The following is a 21853-nucleotide window of genomic DNA, read 5'->3' as shown; positions in this document are numbered from 1 at the left end:
TGCGCATCGCGGCGCAGCGTGTGCAGCCAACGGCGCCACGCCGTCGATCACGGCCGTGGCGCTGACGCGGCCCCATCTGGCGGCGTCCACGCAGGCGGCGCGCAGGGCGGGCGGTGGGACGGCCGCCTTGTCGATGGCAGCCTTGCGGGTCTGGGGCACCGACGCGGGGGGACACGTGGGGGGGCACGACTGGGGGACGGGCATCGTGCCACGGGGTGGGGAGCCCGGGAGGCGGCGCCCGCCAGGGCGCCAGGGCGGGGAATCGCCGCCGGGAAGGGGGGTGGCCCCAGGTCAAGGAGCCAGCGGAGGGCGGTCTGAGTTAAAATGATTGAGGGCAAGCATGGCGGAGAATAGCCCGGCGGCACGGCGGCACGGGGGCGTTCGCGGCGGGGCCATTGCCGTGGGCGCGGGCCAAAAGCCCACAGGCCGTCCGTCCCCCCGCCGGCCAGAATCTGCCTCCCCATTTATAATGGCCCTCGCCCCCCCCCCTTTAAACCCAAAAATACATTTCATCCCCCCTCCGCGCCCCCGCCACCTTCTTCTTGACACACCTCTTCACCTTCTTCTTCTTCCTCACGCTCGTTCTTGCCATCGCCATCTCCACCTCCACCTTCCAGCTATGGCTGTCGACTCCCAACGCTCTTACCTCCTCCCCTCCCCCCCCCGCCATGACGCCCCCGTCCCCTCCCCGTCCCCCCCCAAGGATTCCCACTACCGTGGCGTCCGTAAACGCCCCTGGGGTCGCTTCGCCGCTGAGATCCGTGACCCCTGGAAGAAAACCCGTGTCTGGCTCGGTACCTTCGATACCGCTGAAGAGGCCGCCCGCGCTTACGATAACGCCGCCAGATCCCTCCGTGGCACCAAGGCCAAGACCAATTTCAGCTTCTTCGGCGAGGAGCAGAGCGCCAGCCAGAGTAGCACGCTGGAGTCCTGGGGCGGTGGTGGCGTCGTCGGCGCCAAAAGCATGGCGCTCATGGCGCCCGTCGAGTCCTGGGGGAGTCTGTTGGGAGCCAAGTATTTGGAGGGCAGGAGCGTAGATCTGAATTTGGGAGCGAGTGACCGAGCCTCGGGTGTGGTGGAGGATCAGGCTGCTTGCAGGCTACCACAGACCGTGAGCGGAAGCCATAGCTTTAGGACTGCGCTCGAGAGCAGCTTTGGATCTGTGGTGCTGCCCCCCAACAAGCGTTCTCGGGTTGAAGAAGCTACGTCGGAGTCCGAGAAGCGGGCGAGCTTCAGCAGCTGCGTTTCTTTCTTGCCTGAAGAGAAGCGAGATGGTGCGTTTCGTTGGATGGACGCAGTGCCGGCGAACGAAGGATCAGACTGCGATTCGTCTACCTCTGTGGTTTTAGATACAGAAGCTCGTGCTCCAGTTGCGCATCAAGTGTACAAGCCAGTTCCTCGCGCTGCGGCTCGTTTTGATCTTAACTTTCCTCCTCCTTGTACAGAGCAGGCGGAGGACTTGGGAAGTATCTCTCTGACCTTAGGGCAGCCATAAGAGATTTACCGATGCAATTCGCCCATGGAGTATTGACAGCCTCCCCCGAAGTAGAAGACATTCACTGTATTCCAAAACAAATCCTTCACAACTCAATCGGATTTGCGTTGGGCTCTGGTGATGTCGAACGTTCAGCATTTTGTCTGTTTTGGCGCTGATGTTGTGAAGAGTCCCGCTATCGAGCCGTCGAGCTTGGATCCTTGTACAGCTTTGAAAAGAATTTCCCCTCTGAATTTTGGAGGACTTGAAGTATACAAAAGTTCTTGACAAACTTGCCTCTTATCTCACACCTCTGTTATACATAGGTTCGGTATAGGTGTTAAATACATGTCCGCCATAGGTCTGAAAACTTAGCAGGGATTGGGGATAGAGTATCAGCTATTTCTCAATGAAGTTTTCGTCTGCGTTGTTCGGAATCTCAAGTGTGGTGGATTCGTATGTGAAGCCTTTCCTCTCGTGATATTCCAAATCTCAAAGAGTTCCGACACTTCCATCATCATAATGTTGTATGCAATTTGTGAACGGAATCGCCTTCCTTCTGTGATGTTCGAAATTTCAAAGAGTTCCGACACTTCCATCAGCATAACGTTGTCTGCATTTTAAAATCATTTCTCTTCCTTTTGAAAACAATGGATGTAGTTCGAAAACGTATGACGTTTTTGGTTTTGAATAGCAGCTTTTGGAATGCAATGATATCCTATTTCGACGTCACGAAGTAAGCACCTACCACATCTTGGCATATACATTCTTTCGCTCCATAAGCGTCTCATGAAATCGTAAACATACCAAACTTGGCTGCGAATTTAAGCATGTTGGAAATGTTTACGGTTGTGAAACAGGAGTTATGTAAATACAAGTAGATCAAGGAGTTTGTGCTAGCTGAAGGGGATGCAAGGCTAGCTATATGTCTTAACCTTATTAAACAAAGTCTAAACAATTTTGGTCTTTGTTTTACTTCATTACAAATAAGTGACAATTTGCAATTGAGCAAAATTGGAACTACTTTGGATATGCTCCAATCCTTCAAATTAATCCTTCATGAATACACAACTAGGCAAAGGTAGTAAGACAAATGCCTTCGGAGGTGTCAAAGACAATAAGAACTTGTTATGGCTTGTTCATGCTTAAAATTGACTTTTAGACCATGAATGAGGTGGAGGTAGGAAGGCAAATGCCTTCTTAGGTGACCAAAGACAATAAGCACTTGTTATATGCCTGTTTGTCCTTGCCACTTTACCAAGATTTTGCCACAAAATTCCTCAATTTCTTGATACACTTGCAAACTACTCGAAGCCTCGACTATCAAGCTCTTTGGGGATGAGAAAATGGCTAGCTACTTTGGCATTGTAAGGCCCTAATGTTTTCGGCTTTCGGTCAAGAGTATTGTACTTGTTTTTGTTATTTGGGCCTTTGCAAGTTTGTTGGTTATACATGGGCAAGGAGAGAGCTCGAATTTCAAGGTACTTTTTGTTTTGTTTTGAGAGTTGGCTTTGTTGTGTGAGGCACTTACACCCACCAGACATCTCATGCCCCTCAATGCTCATGAATGCCCAGTTGCCCCTCAATGCTCATGAATGCCTAGAAATAGAGGAATAGCGAGTCAGAAAGGGCTCTTGTTTCATTACTATACAATGTTTCACATCTCTTAGATTTGTGACATACTACTTTGGGATTGTTTATCGAGTCACTTTGAATGTTAATCATAAGGCTCCCATTTATGTAAGAAAACTGTCCATAGAATGTTTTCTTTTTAAGCTTTCGTAACAATGAGGTCTTAATGATAGGTTTACTTGAACAGTTAATGGGGTCCCATTCAACCATCTTTCTGTGAGATTTTCCTTTTAAAATCTAATACGTAGGTATTTGTCACCTTACATTATTTGCTCTTTATCTTTTGTTATCTCCCTGCAGTCATCTACTATGCTACAATCCACTATGGCTCTACTTTGTATGGATCTTATATTTATGAAGTCTTGTCCATAATTCTCACAAAACTATTAACATGAACTCAAGTAACACCATCATTTGAAAGGTCATAGAATGCATCTACTAAGTGCACCATAGAAAACATTTTAACGCCCCATGTCAAACCTTTGCAAGTCACTGACTGAATGCATCTACATGTGGTAGAAGCTAACCAATGTGCATGCAAGGACATAACTTGTTGAAGCTCAATCGAAGGCTTAAATAGAGACAAAAAATCAACATTGTTCCTTCAAGAGAAAAGATGTGTATAAAACTCAAGAGTAAAAGTTATCCCTTGAAGGAGCAGAGTAAGGATGTGCTCCCTTGTGCACAAAGTAAGGATGTGTTCATATGAGACCTATTGTCATGGTCCCACTTACAAAATCTTATCCTATCCTTCATAAAACATAGGTGATCACTAGTGCATGTTGAAATTCTTATTGTGGCAGCTTTGCAAATGGTCTTCGCCAAATTTGCCATTGGTTGGCCATTATTTTAGCTCAATTTTACAGTCATATTCCATGACAAATGAATGTAAGTGGCTTTTAATTCCCTTGAATTAGACATTATTTGCCATTGGATCTCTCCCTTCAGATTTCTCTGTGTGACTATGCATTGAATGGAACAAGAGCCTACTCATAAGATGATAAACTATGAGAATCAAATTATCCCTCTCATTTGTGACCAAAACAACAAGAGGTTGGAGGGAATATCCTTCAAAATCTACCGTGTGTTGTTCCAATTACCTTAGGCCATGCAAAAACCATCTCATCACTAGTTGCTTGCTTTCTTAGTCTCATGACTATTATTTGAAGCGCATGTAATTCTGATAGCAGGTTAAATAGATCCCTATTCATTTCATGAAGCGCATGTAATTCTGATAGAAGGAGAAATAGATCCCTATTCATTTCAAGAAGCACATGTATCTAGGTATCGTTGAATCTGCAAGCTATCTAGGTAAAAAAACTATCAATGAACGACTATCACCACATCCCCTTCAAGCTTTTTTTAAATCACGAGCATTGGACAAATTTGGTAAGATTCAAAATTGGATTATATGTGAGGTGGTATTGGAAGCATTAAGTCTTAGAGCTTCTATGCATGACCCCACACATCATCTAAGTGGGTAGCTTCAAATCACAATGTGTGTTGTATATAACTCGTTGAGGACAAATGTTTAGATTTCCAAAAATGATATATTATCATTTATTTGAAGAGCAAATTGTGGAGTAGTGCGGCCTACCTCAAGGTCCAATCCAAGGGTGTCTTGGTGCAATATATTTACTAGTAGTGCATGTCAAACCTCTTATTGTTGCAACTTCGTAGTGGGCTTCGCTAAATTTGGCATTGATGGGCCATTCATTTTAGCTTTAATGGCATCGTCATATTCCATGGAAAATGCAAGTGATGTATGTTACACTATATTCAAAAGACAAAGACATTAACAACCCATTTAAAACAAACTTTGCATGGAAACTGCCAATGCTTCCCAGGAGAATCTTGTGCCCAAAACAACTAGAGGTTGGAGGGAAATCTGCTATGTGTTGTTCCAATTATCTTAGGGTGTGGCCATGCAAAAATCCACCTTGTCACTAGTTGCTTGCTTTCTTAGTCTCATGACTATTTTTTGAAGTGAAATAGATCTCTATTCATTTCATAAAGCACATGTATCTAAGTATCGTTCAAATTGGAAAGCTATCTAGGTTAAAAACCACCTAGGACATTAAAACAATAGATCCCCTTGAGACTTTCTTAAAAATTAGTAGCATTAGACAAATTTGGTACGTTTCAAAATTGGATTATGTGTGAGGTGGTAGTGGAATTGGAGGCCTTATTAGAACTGCTAAACATGACCCCACACATCATCTGAGTGGGAAGGGCAGCTTCAAATGAGAGATGATGTGGGCAGCTTCAAATCACAATGCGTGCTGTATAGACCTCGTGGAGGACATGCGTCTTGGTGGGTTTGGAAGAACAATTAAATTAAGCTGAAGCGAAGAGCACGCTGCCCCAATAGACAGAGTTAAATATGCATATCACATGGGGAGCAGCTGCAGCTGGAGGATATGAAGCAATTTCTTTGAATAACTGCGTGCCACAGCTGGCAACACGTGGACTACATTAATTTGGAGGGCATAGGAAATAACCAACGAGGGGATAACGAGCGGGGGGGCGGGGCAAACAGAGGGCCCTTGGATTAAGAATTGATAACGATAGTTAAAGATTAAAAAGGGGGCGGAGGAAAAAAATGGCTGCCCAGGCTGCCCCCGCAAGGCGGTGACCGGCTGCAGGCAGTTGGTCGGTTGGTTGGGCTGCTGCTTTTACGAGAGGCAAAGGGAGGGGTCTCCCGCCTGCACACGCATTACGACGCGGACGGCGCGGATTGTGACTGACGGGCCCCACGCCCGCCTTCGCCGCAACGGGACGAGCCCTCAGGGCCCACCACGTGATCGCCAATTGCAGCAGCGGCGGCCCGCCGGCCGGGCAGACCTGCCCGACTCGCATCGCGCCGACAGGTGGCCGTCCACGGCCGGGCTGGCGGGGCCCCCCCGCCGCCGGCTGTCTTGAATGCGGCCCACCTACTAGCCACTTTTTTTGGCCGCCGTCTAGTTTAGAAAAAAAAAATTGAGGCTGGTGGTGGCCCTTTTTTTCTACGCCGCGGCCGGCGGCGGATTTTGCAATGTTTTCTTTTCGCTGTGGAATCGGCGGCGGCCTGCCACGCGCCACCGTAATCACGTGGACCACCCCCCGGGGGCCCCGCCCCTAGATTTCCACACGGTGGACCCCTCCCCTCTCGACACCTGGCCTGTGCCGACGCGCCGCGGAATCTTCGTCCTCTCGCCGTATCAGCCGACACGTGGGTCCCTTTTTAATAAATCATTTACAGGAATAATATTGTATTTTTCCCAAGACCTCCCGCCCCAAATTTCTATTCCTCCCCCCTTTTCTGTGCGATTGATGGCAACACGAGCATTCCTTTGTGCCTCCCAATGTGCCCTCTAACGAGACGCCTGAGAGAGTGCCACTCTCCCCAGCAGGCGTTTTAATGTTACAAGACAAGGTCACGGCGCTGAGGTGATCGTTGAGGACCCTTTTCCTAGGGATATGATTTGGCATCTGCCTCAACAAACAAGATTTCCGGTTCCCTCATGCAATCGAGGGTTTCTTTATTTGCCCAATACTTTTGCGCTACATCACCGTAAGTAAGTGGCTTCGACTAAACTTATGTGTGGGTGTAACTCTCTATTACTATAGCCTCTAGAAAATTGATTCATAAATTTGTCTCTTTGGCATAATACAATATAACACTTTGCATTGGTAAGATTTGCCTTTTTGGTATCTAGGATGCTCGTTGGGAGTGGATGCTTCTTTTAGGGACCAAATTCATTTGAATATGAGACAGTAAATAAAAATTCTCTCCTACAAGCATCACAACGTCATAAAGACATGTGAAACTTAAGCTCCATAAGACTTGATTCTTATTACATATTGATGGTATCATGGTTTATGACAACTCATCCAAATGTTTAATAAGGTCAATAGTAAGAATTAAAGGCAATTTAGAGTACTAGATTGAGGTAGCAAATCCACATATGTACTCAACAAATGTAATATTTTGGCAGGGGGTTCCAAATGGGTCCCTATAGACTATAAAAACAATATAGGCATATCACCACATTAAAATTTGGGAAGATTGGGGCATTGTCCTACTTTATTTGTTTATGATTTTTGGAAGGTAATATCAATGGTAATACAAAATAGGATCCTTGGTATTAAATTTTAATGTAAAGTCTGATAGCATAAAATTCCCCCTTATTGGTATAGTAGATTTCAAGATTCACATAACATTTTCAAGCGGGATTTCAGATGAAAAAAAGTATAGGAAATGAAGATAGATAGAACTTTCAAGAAAGCATACGGTTGTATGAATAGATTGTTATGCCTTATGGTCTCTCTAATTTCTTGGTCAATTAATAAATCATGTTCAGAGGTAGCCCTTAGATGATATGTTCATATATATATCAAGGCATATGAAGGACGTTTACCGTATGTTGATAAAATGTCATAGAAATCATGGGAAAACATATAATATATGACTTGGATAAGTATTAACATTGAGAGACAAAGCTTCTATTTCCTTCCTTTTGAAACCCAATGTTTGGGTATATGTATCCAAATATGGGATGGGATTCAAATGTGCAACACCTTTGATAATCATGGATGTCAAGAGTTGTCATAGAACGATTAATGCCAACACAAAGATCTTGAATGTAATTTTGAGACTTATAGCTCCACTTATAGGGGGTTAACCACATGTTATTTCCCTCAACAAGTGCACTAATATTAAGGAGGTGAGGCAACTCTTGGAAATTACTTAGCAAAACAAGATTACTAGAAAAAGCTAGTGGGATACGCTATTGTTCCAAATTCAAAAAGAGAAAGCGATTTGCTACTATTGCACCATGTTTCTTGTCCCCCAAAATCCCAAAAAGTTTGAAAGTATTACATAAGTGAAGCATGAATACATCCTAGTTTAAAGAGGGCTCATGCAACTTGTCCTCATCTTCAGCATCATCTTCTACTCATCCTAGAGTTGCTTCTTGCTCCTTTTCTTCCGCTCTTCTTCATCCTATCATCCATGCCACTGTAGCCCAACCTCCTCCTTTAGCCTCTCTCTCTGTGCATCATCCAAATGTTCATCCCCTTTCCTCTCTGACTTAACACCAATACAAAGGTTAGCATTTAAATTTAGTTGTTGCAAAAGAAAATAAAGCTTAAGGGTCATGCCTTTGAGTACTTACGTTGATCAAGAGTCCTTTGAAGTTCTTGTCCTCTTGTCTTCTGGCTAGCAAAAGAGTTCCATTGTCCCTTTTTTGTAGGCATAGTTCTATTCCTAGATTTTGCAATTCTAGCTTGTCTTTATTTTTTGTTCCTACAACATGCTTTAGTAAACATAACCAATTTATAAAGTACAAGTGCATAAAAGATATCACACTTCTTGAAGAGATAGGAAATCAGAGAACTTGTGAAGAAAGAATAAAATCAGGTTGCCATATCTAAATTGACTTCAAAATTTTGTAGCCTCACTTGTGCTACCATGTTTCCCTACTTATTTAAATCCGAGTCATGTTAAATTACACGGCGCAGCAGAACAGAAACTGAACAAAGAATAGAGAGTACACAACAAACTAGAGATGAGCAAAATTTTCCTTCAATACTGATGTGGTACAGAAGTTGGCTTCGTCCACCTGTGCGCTCCCATAGTGGAGCTTAGATGGCGATTTAGATAGATACTAGGTGAAGAGCTACTAGCTGGAAGATCTGATTTGATATGAACTGATCTGATACAATAGACTGGGGAGGTCGCCTCTTTATAGCTATGAGGGCGACAATCGAATCAACGTAGTCGATGAAACCGACCAGTCAACCTAGTCGATGAAGTCGGCCAGTCAACCTAGTCAGTGGAACCGACTAGTCGTCCATGGAGTATTCAAGGAATATTCCCTATACCGTCACCTCGGGGGCTCTCACCCCCAAACCCCCACTAGGGGGGCCACTGGCCCCCAAACCCCAAGGGGCTCCCACACAATCACCTTTCTACCATCAACAGTCTCATTGATAGACCTCATCTGACATGCAAGTCAGGATCCATCCAATGTCCTGGGCTCACACATGGCTTCTCCTCATATATGGGCCTTACAACTTGAGCACCTTGGACCATTGGTGGTTACCAGGAGGGTGGGGCATTGAGCATATCTAACACCCCCCCTCAATGTCCACCTGTAAGTGAACTACCTTCTCGACCCAATGCCGAGTCTCTCAAGATGACCCTGAAGCTGATCCTTCCCGAGTGCCTTGGTGAAGATATCTGCTCCATTTTGCTCTATTGGACAGTAGACCAATTCCACTATCCCTTCCTTGATCAAATCACGCACATAGTGATACTGAATTTCTATATGTTTTGTGCGCACATGAAATACTGCATTTTTAGCAATGGCCATGCAACTTTGATTGTCGCACCTCGGCATAGTTGCCTCATCCTCTTACACTCCCATGTGCCATAAGATCCTCCTCAGCCACACTACTTCACAAGCAGCAAAACATGTTGCCTCTTGTACTCAGCCTCGGTAGAAGACAATGCCACTCTTGGTTGTTTCTTACTGATCCAAGAGAAGATACCTGAACCTAAAGAGAAACAATATCCAAAAACTGATTTCTTGGAATCAACATCTCCAGCCCAATCTGAGTCACAATGACCAGCCAAGGAAGTGCCCGTACCATAAGTGATGCCATAATCAAGAGTGCCCTTCACATACCTGAGCACCCACATCCCTGCATTCCAATGATTCTCCGGGGCCTTATTGGAGAACCTGCTCAAAACGCCAACATCAAAACTGATGTTCGGTTTGGTGTTGCACAGATAGATGAGACTGCCGACCAACTTCCTATACCTCCCGTGGTGGTGAGGCATCCTCCATAGACAGCCTCGCATTTACCTCCATAGGTGTAGCTATCTCCTTGCACTTGGACATACAAAATGCCTTCAAGATCTCCCTTGCATATTTCTACTGAGAGATGAAGATCTTGCCTGGCTCTTGCCAGACTTCAATCCCCAAACAGTAGTACATCAAGCCTAAGTCTGTCATCTCAAACTTTGTGCTCAATGCCTTTCTAGCCTGGTGGATCATGTCTTCATAGTCACCTGTAATAAGGAGATCATCCACATATAGAACAATAATAGCAGATTTTCCACCTTTCTTGTACACATACAAGTTAGCATATGAGGCACATCTTTTGAAAATTAATTTATGAAAGAATTTGTCTATCCGTTGGTACCATGCTCTTGGGGCCTGTTTCAGCCCATACAGAGCCTTTTTCAACTTACATACCTTGTTCTCAAAATGGGAGGCCTCAAACCTAGGTGGCTGAGCCATGTACACCTCCTCCTTGAGGTCACCATTCAAGGATGCTGATTTAACATCCATTTGATAAACTGGCCACTTTTTATGAGCAGCCACTGATAGTACTGTGCGAATAGTGGTCATTCTGGTAGTTAGAGTGAAAGATTCCTGAAAATCAAACCCTTCAACTTGCAAAAATCCTTGTGCAACCAATCTGGCTTTGTACTTTTCCAAAGTCCCATCGGCCTTGTACTTTACCTTCCAAACCCACTTGGTGCCAATAACCTTTCTATTAGGTGGTTGATCTACTAGCTCCCAAGTTTCATTCTTCATGATGTTGTCATATTCTACTTGCATAGTGTTTTTCCAATCTTGGTCAGCAAGTGCTTCCTCCAAACTCGCAGGCTGCTTTACTTCTGCAATAATCTCAGCCATCAAGGCCATATTGACTATGTGAGCAGAAGCCCTCCTTTGCTCCTTGATTCTCTGAGACTGCCTTGGTCCATCTGCATGGTCCATCTGCATGCTGCTCACTGCATGCTGCTCAATAGACATAGGCATCTAGTTATCATGGTCGTAGAGCTGCCTTACCCATCGCGGCAAGGGCTTTTACAGTGGTGTAACAACAGATTGGTGACTTATACCTTTATCATCTGATATTTCCTCCTCCTTTATAGCTCCTGGGATAGGTTCATAGTGAATTACCTCTTCGCTTGATGATAAAGTGGAAGAGCTCTTCTCTGCCTCCACTGCATGTGGCTGCTCCCTAAACACCACATCGCAGCTCCCTATGATCTTCTTTGCCTCTCGGTCATACAACTTATAGGCTTTCTTCTCATCACAATAGCCTAAGAAGATACATTTGGTGCTTTTTGGTTGTAGCTTGTTTCTCTCTTTGTCCGGTACATGCGCATAGCATTCACACCCAAACGTTCTAAAGTGGGAGACAGAGGGCTTGTTACTTACAGTTGTTACTGCTGTAAGCCTCATGTCGTGTTTTACCTTTGAGTTCCTTTGTATAGTTGCAATTAAGGATGTAAACTGTAGTATTGACAGCCTCAACCCAAAAGTGGTTTGGAGTCCAACACCTTTCAACATACACCTCTCCATCTCCACGATGGTCCACATTCGGCATTCAACAACCAAATTTTGCTGAGGCATATGTGTTGTTGTCATTTGTCGCTTGATCCCTTTGCTATTGCAAAAATCTCCAAACTCTGTAGAAACAAACTCACCACCACCATCCGATTTGATTTTCTTCACTTTTCTCTGTGTTTCAATTTCAACAAGCTGTAGCCATTCTTTCAATTTACCAAAAGCTCGAGCCTTTTCGCAAAGAAAGTACACCCACATCTTCCTACTATAGCCATCGACAATCAATAAAAAATAGGACCCCCCAAGGCTTATGTAGGCATCTTACCGCACAAGTCAACATGCACCAACTCTAGAGGGGCGTTTGCTCTATTCTTGCTTTCTTGTGGGAATGCCTTTCTCTGTTGCTTGCCCATCATGCAAGCTTCACGTGGTTCTTTGATTTCTGTGACTGCAGGTAAGTGAGCAACCATACCTTGCTTCTGCATTTCCTTCAGCACTGCAAATTCGATGTGGCCGAATATTTCGTGCCAAAGTCTGCTTGTGCCCACTCCAGGGGTGGCTGTAAGAGCACTTAGCTCATATAGGTTCTTCCTCCTTACTCCTGTGCCAACAAGATTGCCAGCACTATCTAGAATTTTTGCTCCTATCTTGTTGAACCTCACCTCATGGTCAAGGTCAGTTATGGAAGCAACTGATAGCAAATTTCTCTTGATTTGTGGAACATACAACACATTAGATAGTTTCTTAACATCTCCATTTACAGAAACAAATGAAACCGTACCTGTACCCTCAACAGGGCATTTTGTGTTATTACCAACCGTCACGGTGATGGGTTCCTATAGAGGCTGCATGGAACAATATAGACCCTTCTTGTAGGTCATGTGATGGGAGGCACCACTATCCAACACCCATGAATGAGTGGTTGAAACTTCTTGAACTGAGGAACACTCTTCCTTAATGGCCAAAAATAGATCCAACTCTGCTTTCGCTGTGTTAGCTGTCTCTTTCCCCTTATCTGTCTTCTTCAGGGTACCATTTTTTTCATATGCTTTCTTGACCCGGCAATCTACAATCACATGGCCCTTCTTATTGCAGTAGAAGCATTCTCCTTGAAACTTCTTCTTGCCGCCCTTCTTCTTTTTGTCACCACTAGTAGAGGACTCACTTTTGGTGGAGGAACCACCTTTGCCTTTCACAGTGGCAGAGAACGCAGCATCCCCGATGGCGCCTCCATCTCGAGCTTTAAGCCTCAATTCCTCCTCCATAAGTAAAGCATAGAACTCCTCAAATGACAATGGTTGGGGTCTCACCTGGGTGTTAAGCGCTGTTACCAGTCCATCAAACCTTGGTGGACATATCCGGAGACATCGCCGAGCTAGCTCTTCACTAGTCTTTTGTATTCCAGCACCAGCCATCTGGTCACACAGATTTTTTATTCGAGTTATGAACGCCTCCGCTGTCTCTCCTTCATTAAACTTCTCAGTTGTGAGCTGATTCTCCAATTTCTGGATCCTTGTCTGATTCTGCGTCTCATACTAACTCTTCAATATGTTCCAGGCCATAGTTGCCTTAGATGTATGCTAAATCAAGGTCAAAACACTATCAGTAGTACTTGTAACTAGGGCACACAGAGCATCTGCGTTCCTACGTTTCCAAGCACAATAGTTGTTGCACAAAAACCATTTGAAAAATAGGGGATTGATTATGTGGGTCCCATCCATCCAGTAGCAAAGGGGACATAGGCATGTTACATCATTGTGGCCATTGATTACTCTACCAAATGGGCTGAAGCTAAAGCAGTCAGAAAGGCAGATGCCAGAAGCACAGCAAGATGCTTATATGAGAATGTGATCACCCGATTCGGATGCTCCATTGAAATTGTGTCAGATAGAGGCACGCATTTTGTCAATGAGGTAATCCAAGAACTCTTGTTTGGCTTTATGATAATCCCCTAGAGCACCAACTCAATATGTAATATGTTACTACCCTCATCCAAAATCTAGGGTATGGGGGGACAAGATCCATATATAATATGCATGGATTTCCTTAAAATTTTTCAAATATGCAAGGGAAAAATATGAAAATTTCATGTCCCCCCACCCTCAAAATATAAGGTAATATACCTTGAAAAATATCCAAGATTTTAAGATTTGTACATATTTTTCATAATATGTGGGGCCCAAGGGGGGGGTTCTTTTGGATGGGGGGGTAAAATAAAAAATACACTAGAATATGAAAACCCATCTCCTTTCAAATTAATGTAACTTTTTCACGTGTTACCCAAATTTCAAGGTGTAAAGACATATTTGAAGCCTTACCCAAATTTCAAGGTGTAAAGACATATTTGAAGCCCTTTTAGCGTAGAACACAATCATGTTAATTTGAAAAATTTCTACTCATGGCATATTGTTAAATTCATCTCATACTCAATATTTTGATGGGTTTTCTTACGAAAGGGAGTTGGTGCCCCACTAGGGGTAGTCCATAGAAAAAGCACACCCTACTACCCCCAAGGGAATGGAGAGGCCGAATCCACCAACAAAATACCTCTCCACCTACTCAGAGAAAGGAATATGCTGATAGGAGCTTATAGGCAACAAAGCCACCCAAAACTTGCTATTATACTCCTCAAGATATGGACAGTTGTTTAAATTCAACTCATGCTAGGCAGTCATAATGCCAACCTCAAAAGTTATAGTAAGCCACGCAGCTGAGAACACTTATTTGAAGCCTACCCAAGTAGTAGGTGCATAGTGGTCCACCACCACTGGAGAGTATTACCCTTCAGAAAACTTGCAGGCCGACGTATCTTAGATGACTCAAAAAAAATTCCTTCCGTATAAGTTGCATCAAATTTTTTAAAGAAAGGTTAAAGCCTTAAACTTATCCTAAGTACCACTAAATGTCTCAAATTTGACCGCAACTCCAACTTCTTTGTAGCCTTTCACTTTTCCTTTTGGTACCAAATTATCATATGCACGTGTTTGAGCAAAAGGAACAGTAGCACCCACACTATCTCCACCACCAACACCATGAAGCAAACCTATATTATTTAGACCAGCTCTTGAAGTTTGCACATTTGGCATAACCATTTTACTTGTTAGGCATTCTCGTTTGCATCCCTGGGGCTAGACCAACGTTTGCATACATGAAATTTTGTCCCATAGGCTGCATGGTAAGCTGAAACCCCACCATCTGACTTGTAGGCATACCAGCAAATTGTGCTTGAGGACTGACCATAGCCTAGAAAACTGATCCTCCACCCAAATAACCCTATTGCACAAGGGGTGCAATAACTCCTTGCTATCTAGAAACCATAGACTGAAAATTATTACCTTCAATCCTGGAATAACATAAGATTGCTACAAACCATAGAGGTTATGCGAGGGTTGCTCGTAAAAATTCACATGCGGCCACTTGTTAACTTCGAACTCCTTATCCACATCATCGAACTTCCTTTTCTTTGCCTACGTTTCAAAATTCAGAATCTTCTGAAGATGAGGGTCTTGTGAGAATTGAGAAAATGTAGTCATAAAGCTCTGCAACTGTGCCTTGAAGAAATCCACATCCTCCTCTTCAACATTGTAACATACTAGGATCCCACCCTGATCATCAGTCACCAAGGTAGTAGAACCACAATGCTCTGATTGGGCAGAGAAACTAAATGTAGCCTTATGGGCATATCGAACCACACTCAAGGTCAGTACAAGGAATACACCTTTTCAATTGGTGTGCGGCCTTAAAGCTGTGGTCCCACTAGAATTTGTAATACCAAAGCAACAAAATTCAAACATGAATAATTTCAATTTTGAAAGTGAACTATACAACAACAAAGAAGATAGTTCTGCTAAGTTAACCATTGTCTTAATATTTGGTTTTAGGGACAAAAAAGAAATATCCATATGAAACGAAACACAAATAAAGTTTTTGTGCATCCAATGTGCATAGTACAACACAATGGAAGTAAAGTGCCTCACTAGTCATCTGTTAACCACGTGGGAAAACCATGTCACATTTTGCACCTTCTTGCAAACTCTTGTAAATATGTGCAATGCACTCATGAATCTTGTTAGAAGTTTCCTTGGAGCCATAGTATCCTAAGAGAGTTGTCAGACTAGGAGCAAGAGATTTGAAAAGATAGGAATGAGTGAGAGCATTAGGTTGGCCCTCCCTTCAAAAGGTGACATGTATAAAAGGCCTTTGGTCTTCAATTAGTCATTGAAAGTTTGAGAAATAGAAGCTCTCTTCTTTTCCAAGAGTGTGTCTTGTGTTTTGGTTGTCTCTTGCCTTTGTGAATGCCTCTCATCCCCCTTCCTTTCTCTTGCCTCTTGCTTCCCATCCCTCTCCCTCTTCCTCTTGCCTCTTTCTCTACCCTCTCCCTCTCCCTTCTCTTCTTATTCTCATGAGGATTCACATTGCAACAACTCTAGAAGTCATCTTTGTGACACTTATGGACCATACATGCTTTGAGTAGGAGGCTACATCAGCACACCTCCAAGATCCCCATGAGACGTGAGTCCCACTGGAAACTACACATTTTTGGCACCATTGCTAGGGAGTTAGAGGTATGCTCACACTTGCAAGTTATTCTTTTGTTATCACCCATTGCATAAAACCTCGTAGATAGGTGAAAAGTAGTTGGTTTTGGTGTTTGAGAGAGGTATGAGCTAAGAAAAAGAGGAAAGGTGAGGAAAGAGAGGTAGTAGTCATTTTAAGTTAGGTGTAGATGTTTTTTGATGTTTCAAGTACAAATCTAGGAAAAGGTGGAGGAGATCATTGCTAAACTTTGTATGCTATCCAATCCTCAGGAAAAAGCTAAAAAGTGATGATTAGGTGTGTGTTTCAAGGTCTTCAAAATGACAAAGAGTCCTCTTTTTAAAGAAAACACTCTATTTTGCTCGAAACTTGCTTGTCTTTTGTTGCTTTTTTCCTTTCTTGTTGCTTCATAATTGTAAGTATGTAGAGTAGGTAGAAAAGTACTCCCTAAGCACTCCAAACACTACACAAAAGCCATAGAAGCTCAAAAATATCTAAAAATTCCATTGGCAACAAAGTCTAGTGAAGACACTCTCGGTTAATCTTAACCTAGCATAATTTGAACTACAACTCAACGCACATTGAATTAATTTGGCATGTTGGGTTAGCGTTGACCATGTTGGGTTAGTAGTTGACCATTTGATGGGCATCATTATAAAGCAAGAAAATGAGTTGTAACATTGAGATCATTAAGTGATCCAGTATCCATAGAATATTCACCAACCACCTAGAATCATTGAACTAAAACTTTAAAATTTGATAAAAGGGGTCAATTTTGACTAATTGAACTAGGGAAAAATTAAACAATTGGGCACCTTTGAAGGAATGTAACATACATATAATTCCCAATTTAGGTCACAAGCACTGGAAAATTTCAATTGGACCCTAGAACTATAAAAAATAGTCATCACGCTGAATTAAGGATAACCCAATGCATGCTGCATTATAACGCATCGCACACCAAATTATTAAACCAGCATACGTTGGGTTAGCCAGTTGACTGGTAGAGGCATTGTTTGACTTGATTGAGAGTGCTTGCTAGGTGTCCACCTATCCTATCTACCGACATGGAAGGGTGCTTGTATATAAACTTGAAACGGAAGATAGTGCTTCTAATAGCATCCTATCTGGCCAAATGCCTACTTTACAATAGTTCAATCTGAGAATTCAACATTGAGCTCACACTGTGTACACGGGCCATCCCAAGTTGATAACTCAAGCTCAAACGATTCCATGAGTTCATCAGATGAATGGGTGAAAACCAAATTTCAGGACCTCTATGGATCCCAACTCTAGTTCGGTCCAACCCCATTCCCCAATCCTTCTACCATAGCCTCTCATCTTGCAAAACTTTTTCCAACATGATGGGAAGGTTTGATGGTGCGACCCCAACATGGTGAACCTATTTGCAAGGCAAAACGGAGTGCTAAAGGAGCCAAAGGCCCTACCTTGCCAACCATAAAAATTGAGGCTATGCGGATTGCACCAATTCCCACCATATCGGTGAGTTCTGCATCACCACATGTATGCTTCTATAAGGAAGGACCCTCATTTAGTGACACTTTTGAGCCAAGGGTGCCAATTGTTTATTAGCCACAAAATCCTATGGCACAAGTGAATGAGCAAATGGAATATCGAGAGGACAAATTACACAAAACATCAATTCTCGACCCCATTTATATCCAACTTGGGGAAGTAACTTAGATACTACTCTGTATCTGGCAACTACTCCCTATAGAATGGTGCCAAAAACCTAAGTGTGGGGAAGAGGGGTGCGAGAGGGCGGGCTGGCGGCTGCGGTCGCCACCTCGGGGGCCACGAAGGGGGGGTGGGGAAGAGGGGGGGGGAGGGCTAAGAGGGGGGGGGCTGGCCGCCAGCCTGCTAGTGCAACTAGTGAGACCAAGCCCACTAGCTTGTATGCTAGCCCTAGGACCTAGTAGATTAGGAACCACCAATCCCACTTTTGCCCAACCTACAACCTTTTTTAATCCTCCAGTAGTTATGGGGCATTGCCCTCCCCACCAATACATCCTCTTGTGCCACAAATGGTTGTTAGTAATAAATCCATGAGGATTTTAGTGAATCACTATGAAGGGAGGCCATGCCACCAACCTTCACTAGAATGGATACCAACTCCTTGAGGTGTAAGCTTGTCACAATATCCAAACTCATCTCACTAAATTCCTAGGTGAAGGAGACCCAGTGTCCCATTTGGAGAGATTTGAGTAGATTTGTGGAATCTTTGGGACATTGGAGACTTGGATAAGGTCAATGCTTTTGGATTGAGCCTAGATGGCAAGGCCCACCAATGGTATAGATCTCTAAATCTTGAGAATAAAATCTATTGTAACATGCTACGAAGCTCCTTCATAGTGGGTTTTCCCCCCTATGGTCGGCCCCAATAACTGATTATATGAGGTCAAGTAGAAGGAGACTGTGTCCTTCATGACTAAATTTCCCAAGTTAAGCACCCAAACTCATGGTATGAGCCACACATCCTCATAGGTCTGTCAAATTCCAAGCTCTGGGCCCATCTCTTTGTAGTGAACCATACGTCATTTAAGCTGTGTAGCAAGACCGCTATATAGTTAGGTGATAATTTGAAGGAGAAGGCCCAAGGAGAGAAGTCACAAGTAGCTTCATCAGAATTGTCCCAAACCATTAAGACCACATCTTGAGTGAAGCCAAGGATACAACTCCACCCGAAAAGGGCATGAACATGGAAGAGTTGGCCACCAACTTGTTGAATCAACTGAGCCAACAACTCAAGGAAGGATTGGAAAAGGAGGGCCCTAACAATCCTCACCTATTTCCAAGGTGCAACAAAGTATGGTGCAGTATTTGCATAGGGAATCAATCATCCTACCAATGAGTGCCCTGCTTTATGGTAAGGTTTGCACTCTATATATTGCATGCGATGCGGAAACCATGAGACCTTTCGATGCCGCTACCCTAAGGTCATTCCTTAATCAATGTATCAACAAAGTACGAGCCTAACCTTTTCGGTACCTCCTACTCTATTGAGAAAAGGATAATTGACTATTCAAGGAGCCACTCTTGTCAATCAAGTGCAATATAGGAGTCAAGACCTTCCATTACCTCCACCCATCTTGGGTCCTCAACCATCTCCACCGTGGATCACTCCTATGAATCAGATGATAGTAGAGGAACTTCCCACTGATTCGGAGGAGCTAGATCACACCCTCTCAATGGGTGATCATTCACAATATGGGACTCCTTCAAACTAGCTATATAAGTCACTATATTATGCAAAATGAACAATATATCTTGGCCTATCAAATGGCTCCTATCTCTTAGAAGGCTAGGGATATGAACACCTTCAGCCAAAGACCACCAATGCAATGTCATACATGTCAAGGTCCCCACTAGGCTAGTGAGTGTCCAGCCAATCAACTGGTGTCATGCTATAAGTGCAAAGGACCTTAGCTCTTAAGTTATTGCCCTTATAATGATAACCAAACCATACTAGCCGCATTGACTAACACCAATTTGCATGCATTTTTGTGCTCTAGCTGTGGGGTGGATCACCTACATAAAGACTATCCAATGCAAAGGACCCCTAGGACGGCCACAGACCCTAAGAATATCATTAACTTGTTGAAGGCCAAGTATCTTTGGTGTCCTTAAATGTGATAACAAGGGCCCAGGCTAGAGCAATTAGCAAAGAACTACAAGTAGGCCAAAAGAGATAAGGCGAATGCATACCAACCCAATGAGGTAAACTGCAAGGGTGCCATTAAAGTATGGAAAGGCTCAAATAGAGTGATGAGTTTGATGTGGACATAGCCACTTTGTCCACCTCATCCTTTTCTAGACATACTCCCTCGATTGAGAACCAGTTCAATCACTAATCTAAGGGACGGGATGATACTGGGGGGGTGTTGACTTTAAAAAAAACTTGATTCCCAAAGGTCAAGGTGAATACCCGGACCTGATCATTGAGAAACAATGCCTCATCGAGGCACAATAGCTCATGCGTGACTACTAGGAAAATTTCATGCAATGGCTCAAGACCAACAAGGGGCTAGATACCATCCATCTAGACTATCAGACTTTCAATAGGGCCCCTAAAGCCTCTCCTATCCTCAAAAGAGTGGAAGAGAAAGGATCATGTGCTTCATTAGTAGGGAATTGATCCTAAGGCATAGATGTTTGTGGAAGACCCTACGTGGCACCAAGAAAGAGAAGAGGACAATATGTCCATTTATGGATTTGAAGAGCCACAGTCGGTGGCCTGTAAACCAATCACAAAACCTAGGGATGTGGTAGGACTACCTGCATTCCTATCTACTAAGGTTAGGATGCCCATTAAAACTTTGTTATTGGGGCAACCCAACTCTTTGGAGGGACCTCTCTGATTGGATGAATAGGAAAATAAGCCATTCTATGTCGAGTAAATTATTTGCCATTGAGTCGGATGCGACTTAGCAGACCACCTCAATAAATGTGTTCTAGGCATGAAAAGGATGAATGGGAGGATCAGGATGAACATTTGTATATTCCCTTGCCAGAGCCTGATTTCTCATATAATTGGATGCATATCCTTGCAGCCATAGATGTGCTTGAAAAGAAAGGAGCACAAATGGCCACTCATGATTCCAAGGTGCCTAGAGATAAATTCCCATTAAATATGATCAATATACTAAAGGCACTTGAGGAGAGAAAAGGGGTAATGAAGGTAAAGTTTGACCTTCATTGGCTCCAGTACGTTCGTGCTATCACCAACCACCATGAGTTCTCCTCTAATTAGGGAGCTAGGCTAACAGACTAAAGGCCCCATTAGGGTCTATGAAACAAGAAAAATATTCCCCACAAAAGGCTAAGTCCTCACCAAAAGCTAAGACCCCACCAAATTGTAAGGCCCCAAGGGCTAAAAATAGAAATACTTCTCCTCAAGAGAAGCAACCAATTCAAAAGGACTTGGATGATGAACAAGCGAAGAGTTATGATTTGCACCAAATCTTGAAGCATTTTAAGTCCTACACAGTCCAAGACCATAAAATCCTTCTAGAGCAAGGCAAAAGAATAATAGAGGAAGGAAACTAGAAAGGTTTTGATGGTCCATCGACCAAGGTTGAAGAGGCAAACCTAGTGTCATTGGATGAAGACCCTAAACCATTCTACATCACTGATGTCATTGGGGAGCTAAGGTCCCATTAGAGTCTATGAAACAAGAAAAAGAGCCCCTGTAAAAGGCTAAGTCCTCACCAAAATCTAATCCCCCACCAAATGCTAAGGCCCTAAGGGCTAAAAATAGAAAGACTTATCCTAAGAGAAGCAACCTATTCAAAAGGACTTGGATGATGATGAAGAGATATGCGCCAAGTCCCAAAGCATTTTAAGTCTTACACGGTCCGAGACCATAAAAAGAATGTTAGAGGAAGGAATCTAGTAAGGTTTTGATGGTCCCAGCCAATGTTGAAGTGGTAGACCTAGTGTCATTGGATGAATACCCTAAACCAGTCTACATCACTAATGATCTCATGCTAGGATAGGAGAAGGCCTTGATTTCCCTCCTCCAAGAATATGAAGACTTCTTTGGCTAGAAGTATACGGACATGAAAGGTGTGCCTCCCAAATTCATACAACACACCATTTCTATGATGGATGATGTCTACCTAGTTAGGAAAAAACCTTACCCCATGAATCCCAAATATGCGACAATTATGAGAGAAGAAATTCAAAATTTGATCGATGTAGAATTTATTTATGAGATCCAGCGTATGGATTGGGTATCCCCTATAGTCATCGTACTAAAAAAGGATGGCAAGATTAGAGTATGCATTGACCTAAAGAAGGTAAATGCTACCATGCAAAGAGACCATTATCCACTATCGTT

At 43.4% G+C, this 21853-nt stretch overlaps 1 protein-coding gene across 1 annotated transcript; it reads left to right on the top strand.

Annotated features, from left to right (window-relative positions):
* The first annotated feature begins 512 nt into the window (after positions 1–512).
* LOC147890224 (uncharacterized) lies at positions 513–1965 on the top strand. The gene has a single exon (XM_087390923.1). It carries the CDS (start codon positions 620–622, stop codon positions 1493–1495), a length of 876 nt encoding a protein of 291 aa, XP_087247049.1. The 5' UTR covers positions 513–619; the 3' UTR covers positions 1496–1965.
* The last annotated feature ends 19888 nt before the right edge of the window (positions 1966–21853 follow it).

The sequence above is a fragment of the Dipteris shenzhenensis genome, chromosome 19 (assembly GCF_047967505.1).
Source record: "Dipteris shenzhenensis isolate YYH24624 ecotype China chromosome 19, Dip_SZ_1.0, whole genome shotgun sequence".
Lineage (NCBI taxonomy): Eukaryota > Viridiplantae > Streptophyta > Polypodiopsida > Gleicheniales > Dipteridaceae > Dipteris > Dipteris shenzhenensis.
Note: the sequence above shows the minus strand (reverse complement) of the source record. Positions and strands in the feature narration are given on the sequence as shown.

Bases quoted from the DNA above. Each gene is read 5' to 3' on its own strand.
- LOC147890224 (XM_087390923.1), top strand. From the start codon at position 620: ATGGCTGTCGACTCCCAACGCTCTTACCTCCTCCCCTCCCCCCCCCGC.